At 37.0% G+C, this 26,817-nt stretch overlaps 1 protein-coding gene across 3 annotated transcripts; it reads left to right on the top strand.

Moving 5' to 3' along the window:
- The first annotated feature begins 235 nt into the window (after positions 1-235).
- Positions 236-24,111, top strand: TRPC1 (transient receptor potential cation channel subfamily C member 1). Of its 3 annotated transcripts, XM_056358653.1 has the most exons (14): positions 239-629; positions 2,342-2,496; positions 3,679-3,780; positions 4,633-4,835; positions 6,212-6,343; positions 7,610-7,805; positions 9,458-9,794; positions 13,651-13,790; positions 15,860-16,003; positions 20,087-20,262; positions 20,421-20,622; positions 21,156-21,350; positions 22,181-22,449; positions 23,182-24,111. In XM_056358653.1, the coding sequence occupies exons 1-13, from the start codon at positions 494-496 to the stop codon at positions 22,406-22,408; spliced, it is 2,346 nt and encodes a 781-aa protein (XP_056214628.1). In that variant the 5' UTR covers positions 239-493; the 3' UTR covers positions 22,409-22,449; positions 23,182-24,111. The 3 variants fall into 3 exon arrangements, 2 of the variants coding, with proteins under 2 accessions (XP_056214628.1, XP_056214627.1); XR_008825192.1 differs by lacking the exon at positions 23,182-24,111 and having other exon boundaries at positions 236-629; positions 21,287-21,350; positions 22,181-22,250; XM_056358652.1 differs by having other exon boundaries at positions 240-629; positions 22,181-24,111.
- Positions 24,112-26,817: the final 2,706 nt, after the last annotated feature.

Here is a 26,817-nt window from a genome sequence, read left to right as displayed (position 1 = left end):
TCACCAAACATGCTGCAGCTGGACATTGAATAAGGTGGTTACCCGCAGCCGAACACACAAGAAAGGAAGAAAACTAAATAAAAATGCAAGAGGGCTGGGGGGAGCTAAAGTATCAAGCTGCTGCTGTCTCTCAGCTCCCCGGGCGGGGGCCCGCGCACCCCTCCTCACTGCCCCCGGGGCAGCGGCACCCCTGCACGGCGCCGGCCCCGGCCCCGCTGCCACCGGCCGGGAAAGGGGGTTCGGGCGGCGGCCGCGCCGGGCCCCCCCGGGCCGCTCCTCCCCGCCCGCCTCCCGCTGCCCCTCGCAGGGGGGGCCGCCGCCATTGGAGCCTGCGCAGTGCGGCGGGGAGCGGCCGCCCTCCGCCCTGCCCTGCCCGCGGGGCTGACCGCGCCCGGGGTTGTCGCCCCGCTCCCACCGGGGTGGCAGCGGGCACCGGGGGTCGCGCCGCGCCACCGCCCCGGCCGCGCTCTGATGGGCCTGGCGGAGCGGCGCCATGGCCGCCTTGTACCAGAGCGCGGACCCGTCCGCCTCGGCCTCGCCGAACAAGCTGCTGGCGCTGAAGGACGTGCGGCAGGTGAAGGAGGAGACCACCCTGGACGAGAAGCTTTTCCTGCTGGCCTGCGACAAAGGTACCGGCCCCGCTGCCCGCCGCGGCGAGCGGAGGCCTCGGCCGCTGCCTCTGAGGGCCTAAGCCCGGCCCCGGCGGTCAGGGCCAGGGCTGGGGGCGAATCCTGCCGGTGCCCGTGTCTCGCACGGGGAGGGGGCGGCGGGGCCTGTCTGCTCCCCGCTGCTGCTGAGGGGGACCGCGGCACCTGGCCTCGCCTCAGCGCCCGGCTGTCCCCAGGGCCGGGAGGCGCCGGGGGGTGGGGGGCAGTGGGCCAGCGCCTCCCGTGTTCGTGGGGGAGCTCGGTTTGTGTCAGTGCCTGAGGCATTTGCTGCGTTCGCTGTTAGAGACCGTGGGGATGTGGTTGTTGTAAAATTAGGGCTTACCTGGGCATCCCTGGACTGAGTGAGGCAGGTTTCCTGTGTGTTGCACCCATGGTGGTGGATTGGAGGAGTTTTTCCTTTCTAAAATATGCAACTTCAAGCATATATTTAGTTACCCGTGAGTAGAAACGTAGTTTTAAATTGATCTTAAATCTCTGAAATGTTGGAGTCCAAGGAAAGCTTTTAATCATGTGCTGACTGGTTGTGTGTACATTAGGGCATAAGTGTGGTTGCAGGAGCTGGTGTGTTTATGTGCAGAGCTGGCTGCTGGCTGGGTGTTTAGGTTGGTTCACAGCCATAGGAGTGTTTCTCTGGTGACGTTAGCCAGCGGGCTTGGGACGTTTGCTCTCGTGCTCGGTGTGCTGGGATGGATTGCTGTTAGGCAGCTGGGCTGCTGGTGGAGTCTGGCCTGAAGATGAGACTGAGCCACAGCTTTTCTCCGTATGCATAAAGGCTCAGGAAGATAAAAGGATGCACAACAAAAAATGTAAAAAAAATAAGAATAAAATTGCCTGTGTAACAACTGGTTTAGCGCTCTTTCAGATTGCAGTGTTTTACTGTATGTAGTATTCTATATGTATACTTCTGTAAGTATTCTATATGTATACTTCTGTAAGTATTCTATACGTATACTTCTGTAAGTATTCTATATGTATACTTCTGTAAGTATTCTGTGTTAAGGTTTGTCTTTGTTACGGTCTTCTATGGCAAGAAGAATCAACAGAGTAACACTGAACGGGGCAGTGTGGTGTGTACTTTAGTCAAATAGGAAAGTACAGCTTATATACATTTTGCTGTAGTGAGCTTTACTTGCTCATTCAGCTTGCTGGCTTGAATTTTATAACATTGCAGCATCATATTACATCTGCTTTGATAAAATATATGCTAAAGTTGGAGTGGTACAAAGACTTAATGTGGTTTCTGCTCAAGGAAGATGCAAACCTGTTAGTAGCAATGTAGAGAGGGTTCACTGGGACTATGGCTCTTCAGAACAAAGAAGCCTTCTCTCATGCAGTTGATACTGCCTGTGTCTCACAGGTTACGTATGAGCTATTGCCCATTTTTTTAAAAGTACCTGTGCTTTTGTATGTTCGTTTTTAGGACTAGAACCAACAGGGTGGATTAAAGTACATGTTTTAGTGCTTTCCTGAAAGAGATCTCCTGAAATATATTTAGTTTCCTCTCCAATGAGAGAATGGTTATCTACTTGGACTTCTTAATTGTCTGGCGTATTCCATGGCTGTTGTCAGCTATGGAATGTTGTCTTGTTTGATGGTAGCTGGTACTGAGAATGTTCACATGATTTTACTGCTTTATGATAATAATAAGTGACATTCACATGTTACTTGTGCAGGTGACTATTACATGGTTAAGAAACTCTTGGAAGAAAACAGCTCGGGTGAAATGAACATAAATTGTGTGGATGTGCTTGGACGAAATGCTGTTACCATAACCATTGAAAATGAAAATTTGGACATACTACAACTTCTTTTGGATTATGGCTGCCAGGTACACAACACAAGTTAGTGAAAATTTTCAGTGTAGTCACTGGTCTGTGTGTTCTACTCTTTATATATCTTCTCTGTTAATCTGTCTTTATAGGCAGTTCAGTTCTTTTTCTATTTAGTAATTGTGAAGGTGTTTTCTTCTCACTATTATACTTTTCTAGTGGGATGTTATTGGCATGGCAATTGTTTAAGTAACATTTTTAATGTTATTAACAACTAAAATAAAGTTCAGTCTGTTTTTCCTGTTGTAGGGATTATATATTATCTTCAAGCAAAATAAACTGTATAGTCAAAGTGCATCATGCAGAGAATCTTTGATTGTGGAATATAGTAACTTCTAAAATAGTGGCACAGTTAGAAAAATGCATTATGTTAGGAGATTTTAAGTTATAGTAAGCATGCATTTCTGCAGTGCTTTCTTGTTAAACAAGATGTGTGCTTGATGACAGAGGCAGTTTCATACCAACAATGTATACCAAAACTTCCTTAACTATCTGCTGTTGCTGGGATAGTTTTAGCCATGATAGCTTAGGTATGTAAGACAGGAAAAAGTAGTGTATTTTGTCAGGTGATTTGATACTGGACAGGAAAAAAAACCCAAGCTTTCCCCTCCCCTGGATCTTCTTTTTAGTGGCAATAATAAAAGTTGTGTCTTTTATTTTTCAAGTAAAAATTTGAATTTTCTAAAGTGAATTGGAAAGAATATCAACTGTAGGGGAAATGAAAAGCTACTTATCTCAATGTAAAAGAAGTTTCAGAAGTAGTTACCAGCCCAGAAAAAAGCGTGTGTTCCTAGTTTTACCACAGAACTACAGATACGGGGCTGAAGTGTCCCATATGCCCGAGTTGTTATGCATGCTTGCTTTTTACGTTTTTAATAACCTGGTAAATTGTCTCTTAGAACTTGATCTTTGCAAGTATCATGAATCATCTTTGCTGGAAGGTAATTTCTGTAACTGGTCCTTCTGCTGTTCTGCGATGAAACAAATTGTCAGTAAGGCTATGCTAATTTCTGGAATGACAAGCTGGATTTGTATCCTGATCATATACATAGTGATAATGCAGAACATCGTTTTAGTAGTTCAAAAATACATTTTATAAAAATGCAGTTTGACTTCAGATGGACCCTTTATGCTGTTTAAGTTACTGCTGCTTTCTTATATGACTTGTTTTCTTTCCTTAGTCATCAGATGCACTTCTGGTGGCTATTGACTCGGAAGTAGTGGGAGCTGTCGACATTCTACTTAATCACCGACCAAAAAGATCATCCAGACCAACCATTGTAGTTGAGTGGTGTTATTCTTTGATCTTTGGTTGTGGAGTGGGGGCTATTGCATTCTGGGTAACTGTAGTGTTTAAAACTGTGTTCTTAAATGAAATTCTGCATCTCAAAAGTGATAGAATCTGGATATTAGGCATTTTTTTTATAGCCTCTTTTGTCTTATAGGGTAGCCTGTGTTACTTTGCTTTTCCACCTAAAGAATCCAGTGGCTTTATACCTGCCGAATATTAACAGATGCCTAGTTAGTCCAGAAGAGGAAAAAAAAAAAAGGTTATAAATCTTTTCTGGTAGTCTGTTTCCAAGGTAATAAGCAGCCTTGATCTATAAAGGGTATATTAATGTATTGAAGCTTTGTAGATATTTTTTTTTTTTTTGAGCAAATCATAAACATCAGACCTTCACCTGGAAATTAATCAGCTGAAACTTACCTTGGCAATGCTTAAGTATCAAAGAACTTTTAAAAGATCACAAGTAGAGGTAGAGGGAGGGAAGGAATTGTATAAACACTGTGGTACAATTGGGATATTTTTTCAGTGTTTAGATAGTGAATAGACTCATAATAATTTTTCTCTAAGTAGAGCAAAATATGCTTTTTAATATCATGCATGTATTTTGGAGAAGGTGTGCACTGTATGTCAGGTTTTCTACGTAAACAAACCAGAAGCATTTCTCTGTCCATTTTTCGTTTTCCAGTATTTATCTGAGGTGATTGCGTGTCAGGACAAATATTTTCCTATGGTTTATTACATGAAAATAAGGAAATATTTTGCTGAACTGTCAAAAAAACCCTTACATGTAAACACTGTAGTAGAACTGTACGTAATAAATTTAGCTACTTGCTACATTTTATTTCAGAAATTAATGGAACGCATTCAGAACCCAGAGTACTCAACGACTATGGATGTGGCACCTGTCATTTTAGCTGCGCATCGTAACAACTATGAAATTCTCACCATGCTGTTAAAGCAAGATATATCCTTACCCAAACCTCATGCTGTAGGCTGTGAATGCACCCTGTGTACTGCAAAGAACAAAAAAGATAGTCTACGACATTCTAGGTAAGACTAGAATTCTAGTTAACCATTCAGACAATAATAAAAAAAAATCACGTCTTCATTCTCTGATATTTCCTTTTTATCTTCAAGGTGAGGTATATGAGCGGATTTTTTTAATATACTGTAGCCTTTATTGTGAGAAATGGTAGTTCTTGGAGATGGGCGGTGCCTGAGGGAGGCAGTGGCTTTTTTTATTTATTTTGGTTTTATACTCTTAGTCACTGTACACTTTAAGCTAAGTGCCTTTTCATTTCTACCAGTTATGTCACAAACATTCTAGCTATCTTTGGCTTGGGAGCGTAGGAGCTATGCAAATAAAATTTTTCTTAACTTAGTTAATAGTTGGGGTTTTTTGAGCTAGAATGAGGAGGTGGATAATTTTGTGTCCTGTTTCTGGAAGTGTTTGTGTGGCATGGGTTCATAAGTACAAACTAAAGATTTCTTCTTTTCTTGTGTATTTTTGAAAGTAGAAAGCTTTTAAATAAAGGTTTAAATGAGGAGAGGGTTTTACCAATCTTAACAATATTTTGTGTGGTTAACTTGACACCATATTTGAGGGTGGAATACAATTTAGCATATGAGAGTGGGGTGAAAAATCACAAGAGATCAAAGACTGTAAGCATACTGCGATTACAATATATAATTAGTTATTACATAATTACTCCAGCATGTATCCAAATTGCTAAAACACAATGGAAATGAAAGGATAATTGTTACTGATATTCAGCTACTACAGGCCACATTCTGGTGTCCATCCTGATAGCCCATGTCTAGTGTGAGAAAAGGTGTCAGGGTATCCCAAGCAAACAAATAGAAACATTTGAGATAACAGCTCTTAATTAAACTAGAATGGATAACAGCCTCTGTTCTGGCATTCAGAAGTCACTAGTTTTGCAAGAGAACATCCTTGCAGATGCTTTTCCTGATTTTTTTTTTTTTTTGTATTGCACATTAAAGCTTCCCACTGTTTTAAATTTGGTTTGCTAAACCAGAAGATTTCCTTAAATGGTTTACTTCTGTCTCTTTATTTTTCACTTGAAGAGCCTTAAGAACTACTATGTAACACTTAAAATGTCATAGTTTTACCAACACTGTTATCTTGACTAATGGCCTCTGCTGATGTAACAGTTGGAGTAATGAAGAAAACAAGAGGGAACCAGTTTGGCTAATTTTTGATACTTGGAATAATAGGGATTCTAAGGATGTGAAGGACAGTATATTCCATGACATGTCATATTTGATGCTTGTAGTGTCTGATTTTGAGAAACCCAAATGTTTTGTCTTTCAGCTGTTTTATGCAAACTTTTGGAATAGGTTCTGATTTGAAACTACTGATAAAATAAACCATCTTCATTTTCCTTGCTGTTCTTTTGGCACAGGTTTCGTCTTGACATTTATCGGTGTTTGGCCAGTCCTGCTTTAATAATGTTGACAGAGGAGGATCCGATCCTGCGAGCCTTTGAACTTAGTGCAGACTTGAAAGAACTCAGCCTTGTTGAGGTTGAATTCAGGTAGGAATTGAAAACACAAACCAATTTTAATACTGTATGAATTTACATGTATAGAAATGTGTATGCATTAGAAAAGGTTTATTCTTAATTATTTGTAGTTGGACTGTTTAAACTGATAATAAGATACAATAAGAAGTTATATAATATAATCTATGTCTCATTAGTAGTCGTTTGGACAGTTTAATTGCCTTAAATCCTTTTAAGTGTAGTCAGTTGCATGTGTATAGTTGCACCAGCAGTTCAAATTTCAGCTCTACTTTGGAAAAATAAACAGAAATTATACTAAATGCTGACTTATTTCAAGATCACACACCTATTGATCATACCAATATCTCATTAGAACTATGCACTTTTTTTTCCCCCTGACATGAGGGTAGAAGTATGCAGCACCTTGTTTATGTTGACCTGACTCACTCATGTTAGGGTTTGTTTTGGGTGTTGTTTTTTTTATTGTAAGACTTTGAACAGCGTGTGTGTGTATATGTGTAGATATATATATGAAATATGCATGAGCATAGATTTCAGGCTGAAAATGCCCTATTCAGTGAACAAATGCTCAGTATAATTTTATGCTTAAACTATGATGGTTTCTACCACTTTGAAATTATACAGCACAAAAGCTTTCTGAGAGCATGAAAGGAAATGTTTGTATGGGGTAAAATTCTACTTTGCTAAACAAGGTGAATTTTCTGTTTTTATAGCTAATTGTCTTTCTTACAAGTTCAACTGTTGCATTTTCGTGATACAGCTTGGCACTAAAATGGACTGTGTGCCAGGTAAAACAAGCAAATAATGTGGTTTCTTTTCTGGATTTTTTTTTTATATTAATAGTATTCAGTGAATAAACTTCAATTTTCAGATTACAGGAATAAAGCAAAACCCAAAACAACTTCCCTTCCAAGTGGAAAGTCTAAATGATGACTTAGCAGTGTCATGTTTTGTGACGAGTACGCTTTCTCATCTCCTGGAAATAATTCTTAAGGTTTAACTTTTTATATGGAACTCATAAGATCAGAATTTGTATACTGTAAGTCTGTTTCTCAGGTTTTCTCTGTCTAGCGAACTGAAGCGTAATTGTGACGTTACATGAGAAACCTACTCAGAGTTGTCTTCAGAATGCTTGGACCTTGACATATGACTGTTGTGTGTCTTTTTTTTTAATTTGTCTTAGCATCACATAGAATCCTGAGCAAAAATGGACAGTCAATAAATTAACGGAAAATATGTGAGCAGTGTTGTAGTGTGAACTGTTTCTGTGTCTTTCAGAAATGATTACGAGGAGCTAGCTCAACAATGCAAAACCTTTGCTAAAGATTTGCTTGCACAAGCACGGAATTCACGGGAGCTGGAAGTTATTCTGAATCACACGTCTAGTGATGAACATGTAGACAAGCGAGGATTGTTGGAAGAGAGGATGAACCTAAGCCGCTTAAAACTTGCAATCAAGTATAATCAAAAAGAGGTTTGTCTTTGTGGTAATTTGATAGACTTTCCTTATCATATTTTGCTAGTAATTAATTTAATCTGTTGTTCTGCCTCTAGACATAAAAGTGGAAATAAATTTGCAGGAGTTACGGAAGAGATTCCCTGCATGTGAAACAGGGAAATGATATTACAAGATACCGAGTGTTTCTTCAGTATTTATTCTTCAGTATTTATTGTGGAGAAGAATGTAGTATTTTCTATATTATAGTAAGACTGCTGCTCTTTTATGAACAGCTCTGGTAGTGGTAATTATTTGTTCAGATTCTCATTGGATCTTTGCCTAGGGAAACATGGATCCTTAGGTACAGTACATGGTTTGTCATCCTCTCACTTGTTATTAGCTGTTCAGCTTTGGCGCAGGCTTTGTGCTGTTCAGTAATTACATTAGACCTATGCTGGTGTAAACTGAATAGTGCCTCAGTTCCAGAGTAGCAGCGCCTTCTTATGCCATCAGTCTGGAAGTTATTTCATGCAGTAGGTTGTTGTTGTCTTTATTCCTTGACAAATTACAACTCTAGTTTTGCTGTGCTAGAAGGCAAATGGGTATTTGTGGGATTCTAGTACAAGGACTGCGGACAGAGAGAATGCATTCCTTTCCATGCAAAATCCATTTTCACTTAGCGTTTGCAGAAGGCATTATAATTCTGTCTGTTCTACATATCTAGGCTTAAACTGTTCGTGACACTGTTAAAATACATAGTGTTTAAATGTTGTAAGCCCTATTATGGAATGTCCTAGAACCAGCATTACACATTTCTGGTATGCATTGAACAAGCATACTGACATATTTCAGATGTTGTTCTGGTTTTGACCATAGCTTGTTTTTACCACAGTGGCTGGAGAGTAACAATGTTTGTTGCATGGTATGGGGAAAGTTTACTATAGAGACGGGTTTTTTGTGATGGTTTCTAAAATGTGATGATAATATCAAGGTTATTTACGTTGATATTTTTAAAATAAATGACAAACCATCCTCCAGTGAAATACATTATTTTGTAACTCCGTGCAAATAAGCACCTGAAATTTCAAACAATATTTGCATATTCTACATAACATTCAGGCCAAAATTACCTTCTTTTTGAGGGACTGATACAACATAGCTTACTCTGATGTAAAATTAACCCTGCTGAATAGAGCCATAATGATTTTAAGAACTGATACGTATAAAACTGTGGCCGCTTTAGTCCTCATCTTACAAGGTGTTGTGTTTTACAGTGTAGATAGTATTTTTCAGTAACAGTATTTTATTCTTCAGATGAGATTGCTATATTTTATAATAAAAAAACAGTGAAGGTGTCTGAAGTATGATGTTTTTTGTGTGCTATATTTCTAAATAATTAGAAATCAAAACTATTTCTTAACCTGAAAACCATTAAACGTCTAGTATGTATAATTTATTTTAAGTTTCTGGCTTTAGAAGGAAGTGAAAGTAATGGATGTTTATAATCATAGCGAACCCATAGCATTTTTGTTCTCTTATAATTATTTCAACTTAGTATTGTTACCTTTTCGTGTTCATTGGTAACTACACATAGTTTGAAAATGAATTTTAATCATATAAATCAGTATCCTGTATTAAGAAACCTGAGGCTGATTTCTTGTTCATTTCTTTTTTTTCCCTTCCCCCAGTTTGTTGCTCAGTCTAACTGCCAGCAGTTCCTGAACACTGTATGGTTTGGACAGATGGCAGGCTATCGACGCAAGCACACGTGCAAGAAAATTTTGACTGTTTTGACAGTTGGCATTTTCTGGCCAGTTCTGTCCCTGTGTTACTTGTTAGCCCCTAAATCTCGAGTAGGTCGAATAATTCACACTCCTTTTATGAAGTTCATTATTCATGGAGCTTCATATTTCACATTTCTGTTGTTACTTAATTTGTACTCCCTTGTCTACAATGAGAATAAGAAGAATACAATGGGACCAGCCCTTGAGAGAATAGACTATCTTCTGATAATATGGTTAATCGGTAGGTATGATTTGAGTAGATTGGATGACAATTGCTGATGTTGATGGAACAATAATGATTTGTACTACCTTCTTATGAAATCATTATTATGTTATTTATTGCTTGACCAAAGTTTGCTCTTTGGAGGGTAGTATTACAGGAAAAAAATAAAACCACCCAAACACGTTTTGAGGAAAGGATGTAAAGTGTTACAACAAGCTCTAGGTATCACAGAAAGTGATGTATCAGAAACAGAACGTTGTAGAATCTAACACAAGAGGAATGTGATTTTTTCTTCAGATGGACTGGTAGCATTCACAGTGATGCAAGTGAGATTCAGTTGTGCAATAGTAAGTTAATGTAAAAGCTGTTTATCTTCCTGGACATTTTTAAGATTCTGATCTTAAGAAGGCAAAGCAAGTGTGTGTTCTTCAGATGAATAGTTTTGTAACAGATAAGAGCCTGTCATCAACTCTTTCTACTTGCTGCTAGGAATAATTGAGGAATTAGTTGAGGAATAAAATTAATTCGGACATCGCTTTAGATTTTTTCCAAATTTTTCATTAATAGGTAGTATTATTTAGTATGTAAGTGGTTTAATCACTGTGAGTCAAACTTGTTTGTTTGGGTTTTTTTTGTCAGCCAGCAATCCACAGATCTTTTTAATTTCTTCCAGCTCTCTTTTACAGGAAAAGTTTGGACAATGCTTTTAGATACATGGTTTAACTTTTAGGTTGCCCTGTGTGGAGTCAGTAGTTGGACTTGATGATCTGTGTTGGGTTCCTTCCAACTCAGGGTATTCCCTGATTCTGTGAACTCTGTAAAAAAGTGATAGAAATTATCTGAGCTGCTTCGTTACCTGTGTGTCTGTGTATGGACTTATGCTAGAATCGGAATATTGCTAGTAAAATTCTTGTTTCTCTGAAAGCCTAGCTACGATCTTTATGTAATTATATAGTGCATACAATGCACAAATACTTTTAATGTAAGTTAAGTATATTTTTTCTGCCTTCTAAGTAGCTGGAGTAACCATGCAGTGACATAAAATCAATTCCTGTACTGTTTTTATTTTTATTGATATGCTCTAACTTGATAGAACAGGATTCTGTGCAATTTTGTTGGACTAATCCAACTTCAAAGAGTTGTGAAAATTTAGGGTTCTGCAAAAATCTCTTTTCTGGTTGTAAACATGAAATTTTTGTAGCATTCAGCAAAGGGAGAGGACTTTGAATATATATATACAGCATTGCCAGTTTAGTGGTACATCAACACTAAGTAACAACTCAGTCTTTCATAACAAATTATGTAATGCTTGATTTGAAAAGTAATTTATAATACAATTTGGACTTGTTGCAGAGTTGGCATATTGTTTAAAGAAAAAAGTGTATAATGTGCATGTTTATGTATGCATATGTATGCATGCATACTCCATATTAGTCTCATAAATTGGTGTGCATTTACTTCATCCTTGTTTTAAAACACAGAAACAAACATTGTTTTCCCATATTATAATTTTTTGTATGTAATTTTCATCGATTATCATACCTGTGCCTGAAAGGATGCATGTTAGTTCTGGTTGGTGCAGTAGAGGGAGCACAGGTATAATTTTTGTTGAGTACTCGTGATTTTTTTTTATTTTTTTTTTGGCTTGGAAATTCATAAAACCTTTCAACATCTTTAGGGTTGGTTGGTGCATGTTTGTTTTTACATTACAATTTGGTAGATAAATTAATGGAAAGTTATACCTTAATGTAAGGTAATTATGTATTATTTGGTTGACTGGACTTGTAAAAAGCAACAATACAGTTGAAAATGCCACATTTTTTACCTGAGTAGTTGTGGGTGGTTTATTTGTTACTTTAGGATGGTTGGTTTTTTTAATGGTGATTCCTTTTATTGTTGAGCTATATTTAAACTATTAAGTAGTCATGCAGATTTTGGAAATACTGAGTACCCCACACACAAACAAATGCAGGTCTTTAAAAGAAACTTGAAAATGTCAAATGTAGAGTACAAATCAGTGTTACAGACTCCTCCTTTGTTTTGAGATCAAATATCTGATTTTAGGAGTTCTTTTGTTCCATCAACTCTAATGTAGGGCAGAAAGTGTGTCATTAGGTGGGCTTGGAAATTTTATGAAAGGTTATAGAAACACTTTATTTTCTTCATGTAGTATTTTAACATACAGATTTCAGATAGGATTGAAAAATGACTTATAAGTAATATAAATATTTAAAACCAGGTTACTTTTCATATTATTGAATTTAAGATTTTTTTAAAATGGTAATTGTATTTATAGCTTAAATGCGTGTTTTACAGTGACATATTGTACTGTTTCCTTCCAATTATCCGGTATGTTGATAAAGAATGTATTTAGAAAATGTGTGACAAAATCAACTGGATTAAAAAGAACCAAGGAACAGGATTTACCTACATTTATGGTCTTCCATAGTCCCATTAAAATACATTCTAAAATCAATGTCAAAATGCCCATAGCAGAATTTCTGAGACTTAGCAGCAGGTTTTGTGTTCTGCTAGATTAACTTCCAAAATCATGAATACAGGAATTATTTTTTCTAAATTATTAAGCATAAATCATACAAGTATCTGCCCCAGAAAAATAAAGCAACAGAACTCAGATTCTTGTATGTGTGTAAACAACGTCAGTTATAGCATCTTTGACTTTTTCAGTTCCATTTACTGAATCTGTAATATTTAGTAAAAGATACATGGTGATCTTATGGAGGGGCACAGAGGTTCTAGTTTAGAAATATTTTCTTTATAACCAGTAAGAAGACAAATACATGTAAGTCTTTTAACAAACTGTGCATAGCACACTTTTTATTTATTATGCCTTCTAACATTGCTGTAAAGCTGACTGAACAAATAGTCACGCATAAGTATCTGATTTTCTTTTTTCTTCCCATTCACTGGATCTTCCTCTTCCTGTGCCAAAGTTTTAAAGGAGTTGCAAAGTCCTAAAGCTGAACCAAGTCTTATCAGTTTTTAGCTACCATTTATACACATGCTCCTTTTCTTCTTGTCCTGAATATAGTAGCATACATCTTAAGTACTCAAAAAAAAAAAACCAACCACCACCTAAATAACTGATTATTCATGGAAATCAAAGGTGCCATTATATTTCATCTAACGATCCTTTCAAGTTTTATAAAAATGTAAAGTCTATAACAGCCATTCGGTTAGTAAAATTCTTAGCCAGATGTGTTTTTCCATACAGCCAGACATGGTTAACAATGGTAAAATTCAGTTGGCTATAAAGATCCTGAATAATTAAATGTATGTTGCTCTACGTTACACTTCAGATTTTTGCAATCTTAAGTCATGGTCTCTTTCTCTGCTAATGTTCAATATCAGTTAGGGTAGGAAAAGTTTCTGCTTTTTGGGTCATTTCATATACAGTTACTAAGCTCATTGTTCTTAAAAACCATCTTGTAATACCTACACACTTCCAAAAATATTTCATATAGCAATGTAATGCTTTCTGTAGTGCTTTTGGAAAAAGGTGAATCTTTTCATTTAGAAAAAGCATTTGTATTCTAGCCCTCTACCTTTATTTAAATTTGACCTTTTCCTGTCCAATTTTCCTCCTGTTCATTTCCTCTCATGCCCTTTTTTGTCAGAGAATATGTTTCTCAGTTGGAAAGTAGGCTTGAAAAGGTTAAACATCTTGTTGCCTTATAACTAATGCTTGTAATCCAGTGCAGTGCTTTTAGTAAATTTACTTGATTACTTTTTTCTCTTTGCTAAAGACGAAGTCAGTTCGTTTACAAAAGCCAGTCAAAAGTACTTCGGTTGTAAAAGAGTACTTTGTTCAGTGCAATGGCTTGACTTCCCTGGCTTGTATTTTTCCCTGCAGGAATGGTGTGGTCAGATGTTAAGAGACTGTGGTATGATGGTTTAGAAGACTTTTTAGAAGAATCACGTAATCAGCTTAGCTTTGTCATGAATTCCCTGTACTTGGCAACTTTTGCCCTCAAAGTCGTTGCCCATAACAAGGTGAGCACCTGTCTTCATAAATCCAAAGCACTGACTGAGCGAATGTAATTTTAATACATTGCTGCAAAATATGTGAAGATATGTGTAGTATCTTAGTAGTAGTATGTTGTAGTTAAGTGTGTACTACACTAGTAATAGCCTACTATGTGGATACAGTGTGGGCTTCTGAGATAAATGTTCTATGTGGTATATGCTGTGTAGTTGTCACGATCTCTGGGCTTGTTCTTGGGCTTGAAAGAGAAGTTCATGAGAGAAATGGGAGTTAGAAGACATTCCAAGACATGTCCAGTTAATCAGGGACTCCGAACAGAGCTACCGTCTTCTTGTAGGAACTGGCTGGTCTTTCAGTTGGCTTGATTTTCATTTGGGGAAATCTCCTTATATAGCTCATCTGATCTGGCATTTGAGCTCGCCTGGTTCCATAGATCAGGATTATGCAGAAAGCTAATAGTAATCTCTGTGTTTAGATTGCTTAATGCTTTTTTTGTTACAGAAAGTTTTATTTAGCTTTTGATTACATATGTTCAGATGGCTCAAGTGGTTGTGGGGATGTTTTTAGTTGTTCTTTGGTTGGTTGGATTTTTTTGATTTGATGTTTTTGGGGGGTGGGGTTTTTTTTTTTTGGTAGGAAGGAAAAAGCCCCAAGACCATAGAGGAGCTTTGTTTTTTCTCTGTGAAAAGCCATCTGGATTTGATTGAAGATAGAAGTTTTGAAAATTATCATTCCCATTCTGTTGCACATGTTGTTAGCCACCCATCATATGGCAAGCTGCCAGACCAATTGAATATGAAAATTTTAGCAAAATTCAAGCCAGTGCTGTAGCACTATTAATTTGTATTGCAAACTGTGAGTTGACAGCTGTCTGTCAGTTGGAGGGGAAATAAACTGGTTCAGTTCTTCCCAACTTGGTCTTTGGCTCATTTCCCTATCCCTTCATTGATTCAGAGGCTGGTGATCATTTGGAAAGGAAAACTACTTTTCTTGGAGAAATTAGAGAATACCGTGGTTGGGCTGCCTTCCCAACCACAGCCATTTGCTTTGCAACCAGCAATTCCTTAGCTGAGATAAGGGCCCTTTGCTGCTAATTTAAGTTGTAGCCTTTTTGAAGACGCAGGACTCCTGTCCTCTGTAACAGGCACATGACGGCTTTTTTCACCACTTTGACATGGCAAAATTTATTTTTAGAGTTCATAAATTGTTTAGAAAACCAAATAAAAAGGTTTGGTTTACATCTTGCATCCGTATTACAGTCATTGAAGCAGTAAGAAAGGAAGGAGGAGTCTTTGTGGCAGAAGGATTGGTGTGCAGGCAATGGCAGTGTGTTTCTTGCCACCTTTGTGCAGCATGCTTTCAGGCAAGTTACTTTAAAACAGCTTAGAGTTCCTTAGTTTTTGAACGTCTGAGACAGGAGAAGCTGGTAATACAAATGCTGAGTATTTTCAGCCAGGCTGAAGGTTAGGGATCTGTGGATATTCTGTGAATAGTTGAATGGTACGTAGTGGATATACTTTAATTGCGTGTTTACACCAACAGTTTCCTTGTGACTTCCATTCTCAGTAGTCATTCATAAAATCCACTGAAGGAACCGCAGGTCCTAAGTCTTTCTAAAATCTTTCTAAAACTGGTTAAGACCAGCTGTCACCACATTGCCAGGTGCATGTGTACTTCAGTTTTCTTTGCAGCATTTTAATGTTGTTTTTGACTGAGGCCTATTTACACTAAACAATGCATATGTTTATGAAGTACAGGAGTCTGTTTCAACAAACCCTGCAAAAAAGAGTAGAAAGGAAAGCAGTACAGAAGAATAAATGGTTTGCTGAGCAAGTGAGTGACAGAGTTAGGTGCTGAATTTAAACCATTTGATTTCTGGCTCCCTTTGGAAGGGCTTTTAAAATGCCTTTGTCTGAAAAGAGTGAGATAGATACCTGAAAGAGGTAAGCCATGTATGAATTGTGTTAATTTCTTTTATGCTGTTGCCTGTTTTGGAGGCAGAAGTAGGGAGTGGTGCATGGGTGCATTTCTGTATTTATAATGTCAGTTATTTCAGTTTGTCCTTTTTATATTGCAGTTTCATGATTATGCTGAAAGGAAGGACTGGGATGCATTCCACCCTACCCTTGTGGCAGAAGGTCTTTTTGCTTTTGCTAATGTTCTTAGTTATCTGCGTCTCTTCTTCATGTACACAACCAGCTCTATTCTGGGACCACTCCAGGTGAATATTGTTGCTGCTTGAGAAAATATTAAACTTGATCTTAATTTGCTATGAAGAGTTCTGTTGAAAAGAGAAAAAGGAATTCAATTAAGAAAGTTATAAAGAATAAAGTACAAAGAAGTTATATTGCATTGAAGTTTGGTTTTTTACTCTCTCATGTAACACATGATTTAGATAGTAAAAGGTAAGAAAAAGAATGGAAGACCTAGTGTAGTTCACTTTCTTAAAATATTTTTTTCTGTGATGAATATATACTTTCTTTTCATCTGTGGTTAGCATCACATACTGCGTGAGTGTCTGGTTTGAAAACCATAAGGATCATTTTTTTTTCCAGTAAAGTTCTAGGTAAATGATCATCCTAACATCTTATCTCTAAAAGATAGATGAATGAGGTGTGTAGCAAGGAAGAGTAATCAAAAGCCTTTCTGGTTTACCACTGTGATCTCACTGAAGTTGCGTATTGAGTTGAACTGTGCAAATTGCTTTGGTCTGAAAAATGCAAATATCTCAAGAGTATTGAAATAGTTATCTGTTTATAGCCAGTTATAAGAAGAGAGAATGTTTCTTCTTACCTGTAATTTGCTGAAGCCTTCCAGTGAATAATAATGACATAAAAAAAACCCCAAACCCAACCATATTTTAATTATGTAATACATTTAATTCAGTTGTCCGGAGATGGTGTGGGGAAGCATTAATAGTCTTGTGTTGTGATGCTAGAACAGTAGAGACCGCAACAGTTTCTAAGGTAAATTTAAATTTTTCATTTGAAGTTGGAATTTTGCCTGGTTTTATGCAAAGATTTAGTTTTCTTATTCTGATTTGAGAGCAGACATGGAGTTTCCTACTGAGCTTATGGCATGTACTGTTTTTTCATTAGTTGGTTTCTTTTTTTAAGCACCGGCCTTGTCATCTTAGTCTTGGTGCTATTCATCATGATAAAATTCAGATAAACTGGGAGCAATATGATACTAAACAGATAAAAAAATCAGATAAACCTGAGGGTGCAATATGACATTACACAGAAGGTCTAGTACCTTTGGGGATAGGGGAGGGAACCTGGACTATTATTAAAACGTCATGTTTAGGATGCAATTACCTCCCTCAATCCTTTTTAGATTAAAAGGAGGAAGAAAGCTTCCTTCTACAAAATATGATGAGTGTCAACTCTTACTCCACTAGCAATGTTTTTTTACTTCTGTGGTTTTTCTGTTCAGCTAGAGTCCTCGGCACTGATTGATTTAGTTACTGTGCCAGTGAAGAACCTTTATTTACAAACTAAACCACCTGTTATTAAAAGCATAGCTTACTGACAAAAGCTTTGTATAGCTATACTTCCAGCTTCTCTGGCCTTGCTTTCTGGGAAATTCATGGTGACAAATCAGATCAGACAAATCACTGCTTTCTTGTACTGATGATTCCCCCCTCCCATTTATTTATTTATTTTTAACTCTGATAGGATTTAGTTAATACAGCTGCTTGTCATCATCACTGGATTTGCAAGTGTCTGTTGAATAAAAAGATGCTCGGAATAAATAGGGTAGTCATCCAGTGATTATACTGATGGAATTTGTCTTAATAGGTCAAATCAATGCTTTGTCCTCCCTTGTAGTGAACAGGACTAGTTTTAGAGTGTAGTGGCAAGAGGATGGTCTGAAAGGATTGTGCAAGAAAAGTTACTACTATTAGACATAAATGCAGACTAAATTTGGGAGCAGCATTTTTTTTTTTAACTCTTCCTCTGCAACTAGAGCTATACTGAAGGAGCTTCTGAAAGAAATAATTTTGGCTCAGATCATTAGAGTATCATATCAAGGCTTTAGGATATAGCTGAAAACCTCCAGCTTGAAGGTTCAGCTCATTTTAATGAGTTACAGTGCTTGATCACGCTGCACAAATAACTATATTTAAGAATGTTTTTGTCTCATACACAATAGTCCTTCTTTGAAAAGAAAAGTAATCACTTGTTAAATGGGTCTTTTTAAAATCATCGTAAAAAGTCCTTTAAAAAGAATGTTCATAGTTCTTGTAACCAGTTTAGTATTAATGAAAGATGCTTGTTTCTCCTCTCAGGGTTTTGTTTTACTTCTTAACCTTTTCTCTCTAGCTGTGACTATGTTGCTGTTAATTATTTTTATATTTTTTTCTTTTATGCATTTATAAATGGAAATGTACTTGCATAGTTTGAAAAAATACTAGACTTGATGTTGCAGTAAGTGTTAGGCTTGTTATACAAATTGATTGAACGCTGAAGTCTCTCCACATTTTAAAGAGATTCACTGTTTAATGTGCATATTTATTTATGTACTAGATCCTTCACAAGTTTTTTATTAGGAGGCTATGTTACGAAATTTTCCAAGTAAATAAAAACAGTCAACAGTCACCCCATTCAGTTGCACACTGAAGCTTATGTTATTACTGTTGGCCGGTACAGCTTGTGTAACAACTCTTACAGTATTTTCTGAAAGTAGGTCACAAAGTTCAAATGGTGGTGATCAAATATTGCATGGATACCCAACAGGGGCAGGGGGAGGCTGCTGCTATGTTCATTTGGCTATCAAGAGTTATTTTTAAGCATTTTGTTACTTTACTTAGGATTAATAAAACCTATTTTAATACAGATTTGTAAGTTGGCTGTTTGTAGTGGGGTTTTATTATCAACAGGAGATATAATAATATTCCCCTAGGTTAGATCATTAGATTTCAAATGCTTAGAAAGGAATAGCTTGACTATATGAAGAAAGCAACTGGTATTTGGGCTGTGTTACTACACTGTATTCCAAACAAAATAGTTTTGGGTGGTTTGCACTTTTTGTGCATTCCTGTTTTCATCTTGTCTGCAATCATGTGTCAGTTAAAGGGTAAATGTTTTGTTGTTGGGTGGTTTGTGTGGGTTTTTTTCTTTCTTTAAGGGGTTAAATGTGATGAAGCAGTCTGATGGGTATTAGAATCATCCTCTGACCAGCTGATTATAGTTACTGCATAGCTCTGTGCCTACAGTTGCAGATTCTTCATGGCTGTGGCAAACTGTTCAAAGAACCGGAGAATGTCTGCTGTGCAACAGGGGTACTCAGTGGGTGTCCAGCAGCATGGAAGGGAGCAGGAGCTGGTGCTTCATCTCCCAGTAAACTTGTACTTGCAAAACCTGACCAGTGATACAGTTCTGGACTCTGATTTGGTGCAGACTGTGATTCATACAGGAGTAGAAAGCACTTTCCACACACTGGTTTATATAGAGAATTACCTGACCCCGTTTCATGTATTTGCTTTCTTGATAATAATATATTGTTCTCTGAAGAAGTTTGTAGGAAGAGTAATTTAAATTGTGAACAGTTCATGCTGGATCTTTGTAAAAATTTACGCTAATGACAAAAGCAAGTCAAGGTCTTCCCTGTGTTGGAAAAATGCACAACCATAACTTTTTTTTTAAAAAAAAAAAAAGATGCGGTATTTGTACTGTTGGAAACTTCTGTATAGGGTATTTCAAAATGGAAACTAATGATCTGAATTTAGTGTCATGTCTTCTATACTTTACACCCCAATTTGTGCTTACACACCTACACATTATGTATATTTAAAATCTTGCATAAAATATACAGTGAATTAATTCTGTATTCTGCAGATGGACTTTGGTATACTGCTTTTTGATTACTGATGAATTATGATTCCAAAAGTTTTGATTAATTCAGTGTCCCTATTAAGTGTTTCATTAACTTTCTATGATGGTATTTATGTTCAAATGCATTTCATTTACTGCTTTTATCTATTGACTTCTGAGACCCTTATTACTGTTGGTATTGCAGATAAAGACTAGGGTGTACATACTGTTGCTTATGGTATAATTGAGGGATATGAACTTACTAGGTGATGTTTGAACTACTTAAATTTTCTCTTTAACATTTAGAACTTTTCACTGAAAAGTGGTTTTGTTTGGATTGTGAAGTTTGTTTAGCATCTTAAATTTAAGTTAAACTTTTAAAATGTGAATAGATTTTTTTTGGTGGTGGTGACTAGAGGCTGAAGGAGAGAATACAAACAAAAAGAACTACATGTTTTACTAAAATTGGAAATAAATCTATTTCACAGATTTCAATGGGTCAGATGCTACAAGATTTTGGAAAATTTCTGGGCATGTTTCTTCTTGTCTTGTTCTCATTCACGATTGGATTGACACAACTTTATGATAAAGGATTCACTGTAAATGAAGAAAAGGACTGTGCGGGTATTTTCTGTGAGCAACAGAGCAATGACACATTCCATTCGTGAGTTTGCTACCTATGAAATAGCTGTATTGTTCTAGCCCTTAATCCCTAGTAATTAAACAGAACTGGAATTTTTCACTGAAGGTGAATTTACATTAAATAAATTCAGTTTTGGTGTTTGCTTTACCTAACCAGATTATTTTTTCTTGTTTTTCTAGGTTTATTGGCACATGTTTTGCTCTGTTCTGGTATATATTCTCCCTGGCACATGTAGCTATCTTCGTCACACGTTTTAGCTATGGTGAAGAGTTACAGTCTTTTGTTGGTGCTGTTATTGTTGGCACCTACAATGTGGTGGTTGTGATAGTATTAACTAAACTCCTTGTGGCAATGCTTCATAAAAGTTTTCAGCTGATAGCAGTAAGTGGTTTCTGATTAATTACCAATAATTGCTAGCTGTATCCTTGGATTTCATACAGATTTCTTCCTACAATGTCTAGACTAATCCATAGACCTCTGTGAATGAGCTCTGTCTCTGAGCTTGCAAGGGGCATCTCTTTCCTTCAAATACAAACTTTTTATTTACTTTGATCCAAATAAAATGGGTACTTCACATGTTGAACATGTGCAAGACATTGGCCCTCTGGGAATTATAGACTTTTTTGATACAGTGACTGTTCAAGTCAAGATGCGATTCTTGATACGGTGTAGTATTTGGCCATTTGATAGGGGGTTTATACCTTCATAGCAAAATTTTGTATTTACACCAGTGTATATAGTGAATTGAAGATACATGTTTTTATTTTAATTACTTAATATTTGTATATTGAATTTATTAAAATACTTGTAATCAGAGTTTAATAACTGTCAGTTTTTCAGGTGTGAGAAAATAAAACAAAATAGCCTGTTAATATTTTTGCTTCTCATCTTTGTTAATGTTTCTGATGCTTTAGAATCATGAAGATAAGGAATGGAAGTTTGCTCGTGCCAAGCTTTGGCTTAGCTACTTTGATGACAAATGCACGCTACCTCCACCTTTCAATGTTATTCCCTCTCCCAAGACTATCTGTTATCTTTTCAACAGTCTCAGTAAATGGATCTGCTCTCATACATCAAGCGGCAAAGTGAAACGTCAGAACAGCCTAAAGGTAAGAAATGAGTGTGAAAGCTGTAGGCTCTGAAGCTGGAAAGGTGCTGGTTGCTAGAATGAATCAGAAAACTGCTACATGAAGCTGCCTGTCATATGGTGAGTGCTGCTAAGATAAATAGGAACTACAGAATAATGTGTGTTGCATCCAAAATATAAATAAAATAGGTTACCTGTTTCTACTTCACTAAGATTCTATTAACTTTCAGTTTGGGGAATTTCAGCCCCCCTCCCTCCAACCCCCAATTCCCCCAGAAAAAATTGAGTGATTGAAAATTCATAGAAACCTTAAGGAAGTATGTGCTAATCTCAGAAATGGTGAGGTTAGAGTATTCTTTGGGGAAGGTAATTGGTTTTAAACATACTACAGAAGTGTCAAAATAAATAACCAAAAAGTGTCACTGAAGCCTCTCACTGTTGGCGGGACGGATTTTTTTTAATTCTTGTTGAGTAAATGTTTTTATTGTACCCTGTAATTTTGCATACTAATTTTGCATCTTCTTTCTGACAAAAAGAGCATTAAATAAACTAAATTCAAAGACTTTATGGAATGTGCAATGAGAAGCATTCAGGATTACGGAACTCTTAATTGCTTATAGTACAATTACTAAGCCAGGTAGATTAAAAATGTTCAATTTTGTTCGTACAACAGATCATAATTCAGTTTAAATTCTGCTGGCAGTTTACATGCATTGTATATTTGTGCACATCAGGATGTAGCTATAAAATAGTTTTGTTGTTTTATTCCTACTTATTCTCTGTATAATTGTATACAGGCTTTAGAGCTCAAAAATCACTTCTCCATAGTAAATGTGTGATGTTTGTTTAAAGGAATGGAGAAATCTGAAACAAAAGAGAGATGAAAATTATCAAAAGGTGATGTGTTGCTTAGTCCATCGTTACTTGACTTCCATGAGACAGAAGATGCAAAGCACGGATCAGGCAACTGTGGAAAACCTAAATGAACTGCGGCAAGACTTGTCAAAATTCCGAAATGAAATGAGAGACCTGCTTGGCTTTCGAACTTCTAAATACGCTATGTTTTATCCAAGAAACTAAGGCCTAACTTTTAGACAAAACGTGTCTACTTCTAGATACCTGTAAGTGAAAGTTGTTGACCTAATTCTGTTGCCAGACCAAATAGAAAAGATTATTGCACAAAAATACATTTGAAAATGTGTTTGCATGAGTCGCAGCTAGATGTGGAAGTGGTGGAAATAAATGCAAAAACAGATGTAGTAATTTTCTTAAGCACTTAATCTTTGTGTGTATATAACATTTGTATATAGAATTTTTTTAATGTTCCTCAGACTGTGGCTGTCAGGTGTCAGAGCTTCATAACTAGCACAATGTGTTGATTTCTTCTATTTTTGCTGTTTGTTCCTTTTTGATACTTGTTTTTCAAGTTGTGGGAGAAGATAGGCTTTTTAAAACAAAAATCCAGCCTATGTTTATTTTTAATAGAAAAGTCAGATACAGAATAATAGAAAATTTCCAGCATAGTTGGAAATTATGTTTGACTGTAGGTTACAGTGCATGCAAAGACTGTGTGGCTCTGAAAGAGGCAGTTCTAGTGCCAAGTTTTGTATGTTAACATTGACTGTATACTAACATTTATAGAATATAGAAAGTCACATCATCGAGACTCTTCCCTTTTGTGGGAACACTAAAATTTTGAAATCAAAATAGACCAACCATTTTTTGAACGTTGTGGTCGTACGTAAGACAATCAATTCCCGCTTCTATTTTTCAGCGGTGCTTCAAAAGTACATTTTAGTATACATGTTAAGATTGGGAACTAACCTGTGCACTTTTAATGTTTAATGTCTTAGGTTTTTAAATCTGGATGATTCATTATTTGAAATACTAAAACCTGTGATTTAACAAAAATGATGTGGAGCACCTGAGTGCTGTTGTTTGTAATGCTGAACAATTCCTGTGAAAAACTGTACACTTCTTTCTGTGAGTACATACGTTGAATCTGATCACTGGACAGATGTCGTTTAGAAGGGCCTGCTTTAGACAGGTTTTACATACCTACTTTTAAACTTGGCTTTCTTTTTTTTTTCCTTTTTTTACCACAGTTGCTGCCAAGCTGAATTTTTTTTGTATGTGTCAGGAATACTGTTTTGTGAAAACATGTGTTTTGACATTGCTTACAATGGACGGTAAGGGCTTTGTGGATTTTCTGTGCTAGAGGGTCCTATTTGGCTTTATATGCTTATATATAATTCAAGTTAACAAATTGTAATTGAGAAATGTGATTCCTGTATTTTTAATTACAGAATAAGTATATTTATGACAGCTAAAGGATTGATTGACAATTTTACTGTTATGATGGTGCTCTTCTACAACGGTCTTACGGCCAGAAGGCGCAGGTAGCCATGTGGTCTTTGACTACAGTTGATTTTGGGAGGTTGATGGAGTGGAGGCTTACATGAATGTTTACTTTTTTGAAGGAATTCTTATAAAGCTCTTTCTTGTAAAGGTAATATATTTTCTGTACTATGAAATTATATATACTGAACTAGGGTTTAATACTCTGCTTCCAGAAGTCTTGTAGTATAGAGGGATTCTGGTAAGTGTTGGCTTTTCATGTGAATATGAAGCCAACCTCATGTTCAAAGCAAAGAGGATCCTTGAATTTTGTATTTGGACTCAGATCTCATTTTTCAATAAGACACCAACATAAAAACTGTGTACTGTGTATGTTACTTATATCCAAGAAAGGAAACAGACAAATAAAAGCTCTTTGAAAAATATGGTTGTATTAATATTAGTCGTATTTGAAACACAATATATCAGGTACCCCACTGAAAGTAATTTCTTTGTCATGTTAAGATAGTAAGTTTAAGGAAGGTTGTTAATGTGTTACTAGCTTTTTTTCCTTGTGGACCCCATCTTGTTAAGTTTTAAGTTCATTCAAATAGTTTCATGCTGTGCCATGAAGTGATACCTGAGCTAGTTCCAAACAAGCTAGATTGGATTCTAGATGCGCTATGAGCTGCTTGGCACTCATGCTGATTAGTTCTTCTGGGAAGCTGGGTGTGTTGCTAATGTAGCTGTTTCTAACAGCTTTTGATATGTTAAGCAGAGTCTCTAGGAGCCATTTCGGTCATTGTCACATGGCACTGTGTTCTACTACAGTGTAGACATGTCCTTAGAAAGAGTTGTCTTACTTCAAGGCGCTTTGGGGAGGGGGGGTGGGGGTGGATTGGAACTGGGGGTTCCAGAGTTTTTATTTGTTCCTGAAATCCATACCTGTAAAGTGATAGATACCAGAGAGGCTGGTTCTCTGTAGTACCTTAGTTGAACGACAGTTTGCATCTCTGCCTTGTTTGAAAGCTGTTGCAGTCCTTCCCATCTACTTCACTACTAATCAATAGATTGCTTTGTACTATTTAGTCAATCTTGTCTTATAATTTATATTTTTTCTAGTTTCGTGTATTAAACATGCTTTTGCTTTATCATTTGGCAACTTAATACTGGCTGCTCCAGTAGTAGTCTGCAAATGTTGGGGCTCCAAGATCTCCCTTATGTACTCACAGAACAGTTCTGGACATGTGCAGAGATAAAATTTTAGGTGTCTGTGATACTTCTTTAAGATGGGATGTCAAAAAAAACCACCAAAGTTTGGAGAAGCTGCAGTTTACTTCATATAGGATTCAGAATTTCTTTGCACAATTGTTAGTGCAAGTCATGAAAGGACTTAAGTGGGTTTTTTGAGACCACTGAAAAATGTTCCTTTCATGTTAATGTCTGTTTTGTCTTGGAGCTAATTTTGCCTCGATGAATGAAAAATCAAGATGGAAATTTTCATTCTGCTTCCATTTGCAGCAGAAGGGTCAAAACCATTCATTACTGAAAGTCAACTTACTTTTATGCTCTTGCTAAGCTATAGTTTTGATTATTATTTCAGTTGAAATTATTTCAGAAATTGTACTATGGTTAGATAATTCTGATTCTGTTTGGTTGCAGATTGGATTTTAAATGTCTGAAGTTTACAGTCACTACGTCTGCTCTTAAAAAATTGTTACCTGTGTTTTGTAACCAATTCTTATTTAAGAAAACTGGTTTCTCTTACAGAGAAAACGGCTCAGTGTTTCTTTTAATTCCTAGCTCCTGTTCCTTGTTGCAGGGCTACTGCTGTCAGTGCTTTGATTTGGAAAGAAACTGGTCTAAAAGGAGCATTGAGAAGAGCAGGCAGGAGCTTTTTCCTTACTTACCATTCAGGAGATGAGGAGCAGGCTGCCAGACTCTTCTTGCCTCACTGAAAAAAGCCGCATGACAGATGGTCATGTCATCATAAATAAAAATAGATTATTGTACTTCCAGACAGTTCTGAGCATGATTTCCGTGTTGCTGAGAAATGCAGAGAGCGCCATGTATAAAACACCTTTATCAGCATAGGAGTCAACACTGGAAAATTAAAATTACAATATAAAAATTCCAAAATTACAAAACAACAGCTACTTTGCAAACAGACTTTGCTGTCAGTTCTGCAGAGAAGCGCTGTTGTCTTTAGGCAGTACGGCAGAGCCCTGGCCATCTGTACAGCGTGGTTACGGCACGGAGCTGTTTGATGCAAGCTGCCAGCACAGCCTCTTTGTACCTTTGTGCCTCCCTCCGGCTCTTTGTCTCCTGCCTAGCTACCCGTTAAGTCTTCCCAGCAGACGCGGCTGTGCTGCTGAGTTGCACTGTGGCGGGACTGCTTGGCATTATGTACCAGAATCAATAATGGGAGAAGAAGGGTAACCCACATTCCGCTATGAAATAAGCAGTGAGTGTCTTCCAGTAGGGACTGTGTATTTCATTACAGTTTCCTGCCCATGGTTACAGATTATCCAAAGAACTCTGGTATGGTATTTAGATATGAGGAAAAGAAGTACTTAAAGGGATATTCTATTCTGTTCCATCCATGTCATTTTTATTAGTATTTGAGTTTTACCCAGTTTTGAAAGCATGTATTTCATATCTGCTTTCGACCAAAAAGTTCTTCAACTTCTCAGTATTAATCTTTACTTCTAATCTGCTTCTATTCCTCCATCTTTGGTTATGGCCTTTCAGTCTGAGAGTAGCAAGTGACTGTATACAACAGACAGATCTGACAAAGATGTCTTAACATTGTAACACTGTCTAACTGCTTCCAGTCTGTTCCTTCCCCTATTCTCAGAACAACTACTTGTTCAACCTTTTGCTTATAGGAATGAAATAAATTAGACATGCTACTATTTACACTACTGGTGCCAGACTGAGCATTGCTGTATTGTCTGTCCTTTCACAGCAGAGACAAAAATCTAAATGCTTTGCACATGTACTTTACTGCTGCTAAATTCCTACCTTCCCCCTCCCTGATTACCTTATGAAACTTAATAGTGACATCTACTAACTAGATTACAGTCATCAGTAAAGCGTGGTGCTTTTTTACAGTTGTCTAATCCTTTGAGGAGTAAATCCAGTTCCTGTTC

This window comes from Falco biarmicus, chromosome 13 (genome assembly GCF_023638135.1).
Source record: "Falco biarmicus isolate bFalBia1 chromosome 13, bFalBia1.pri, whole genome shotgun sequence".
NCBI classification, from domain to species: domain Eukaryota; kingdom Metazoa; phylum Chordata; class Aves; order Falconiformes; family Falconidae; genus Falco; species Falco biarmicus.
Note: the sequence above shows the minus strand (reverse complement) of the source record. Positions and strands in the feature narration are given on the sequence as shown.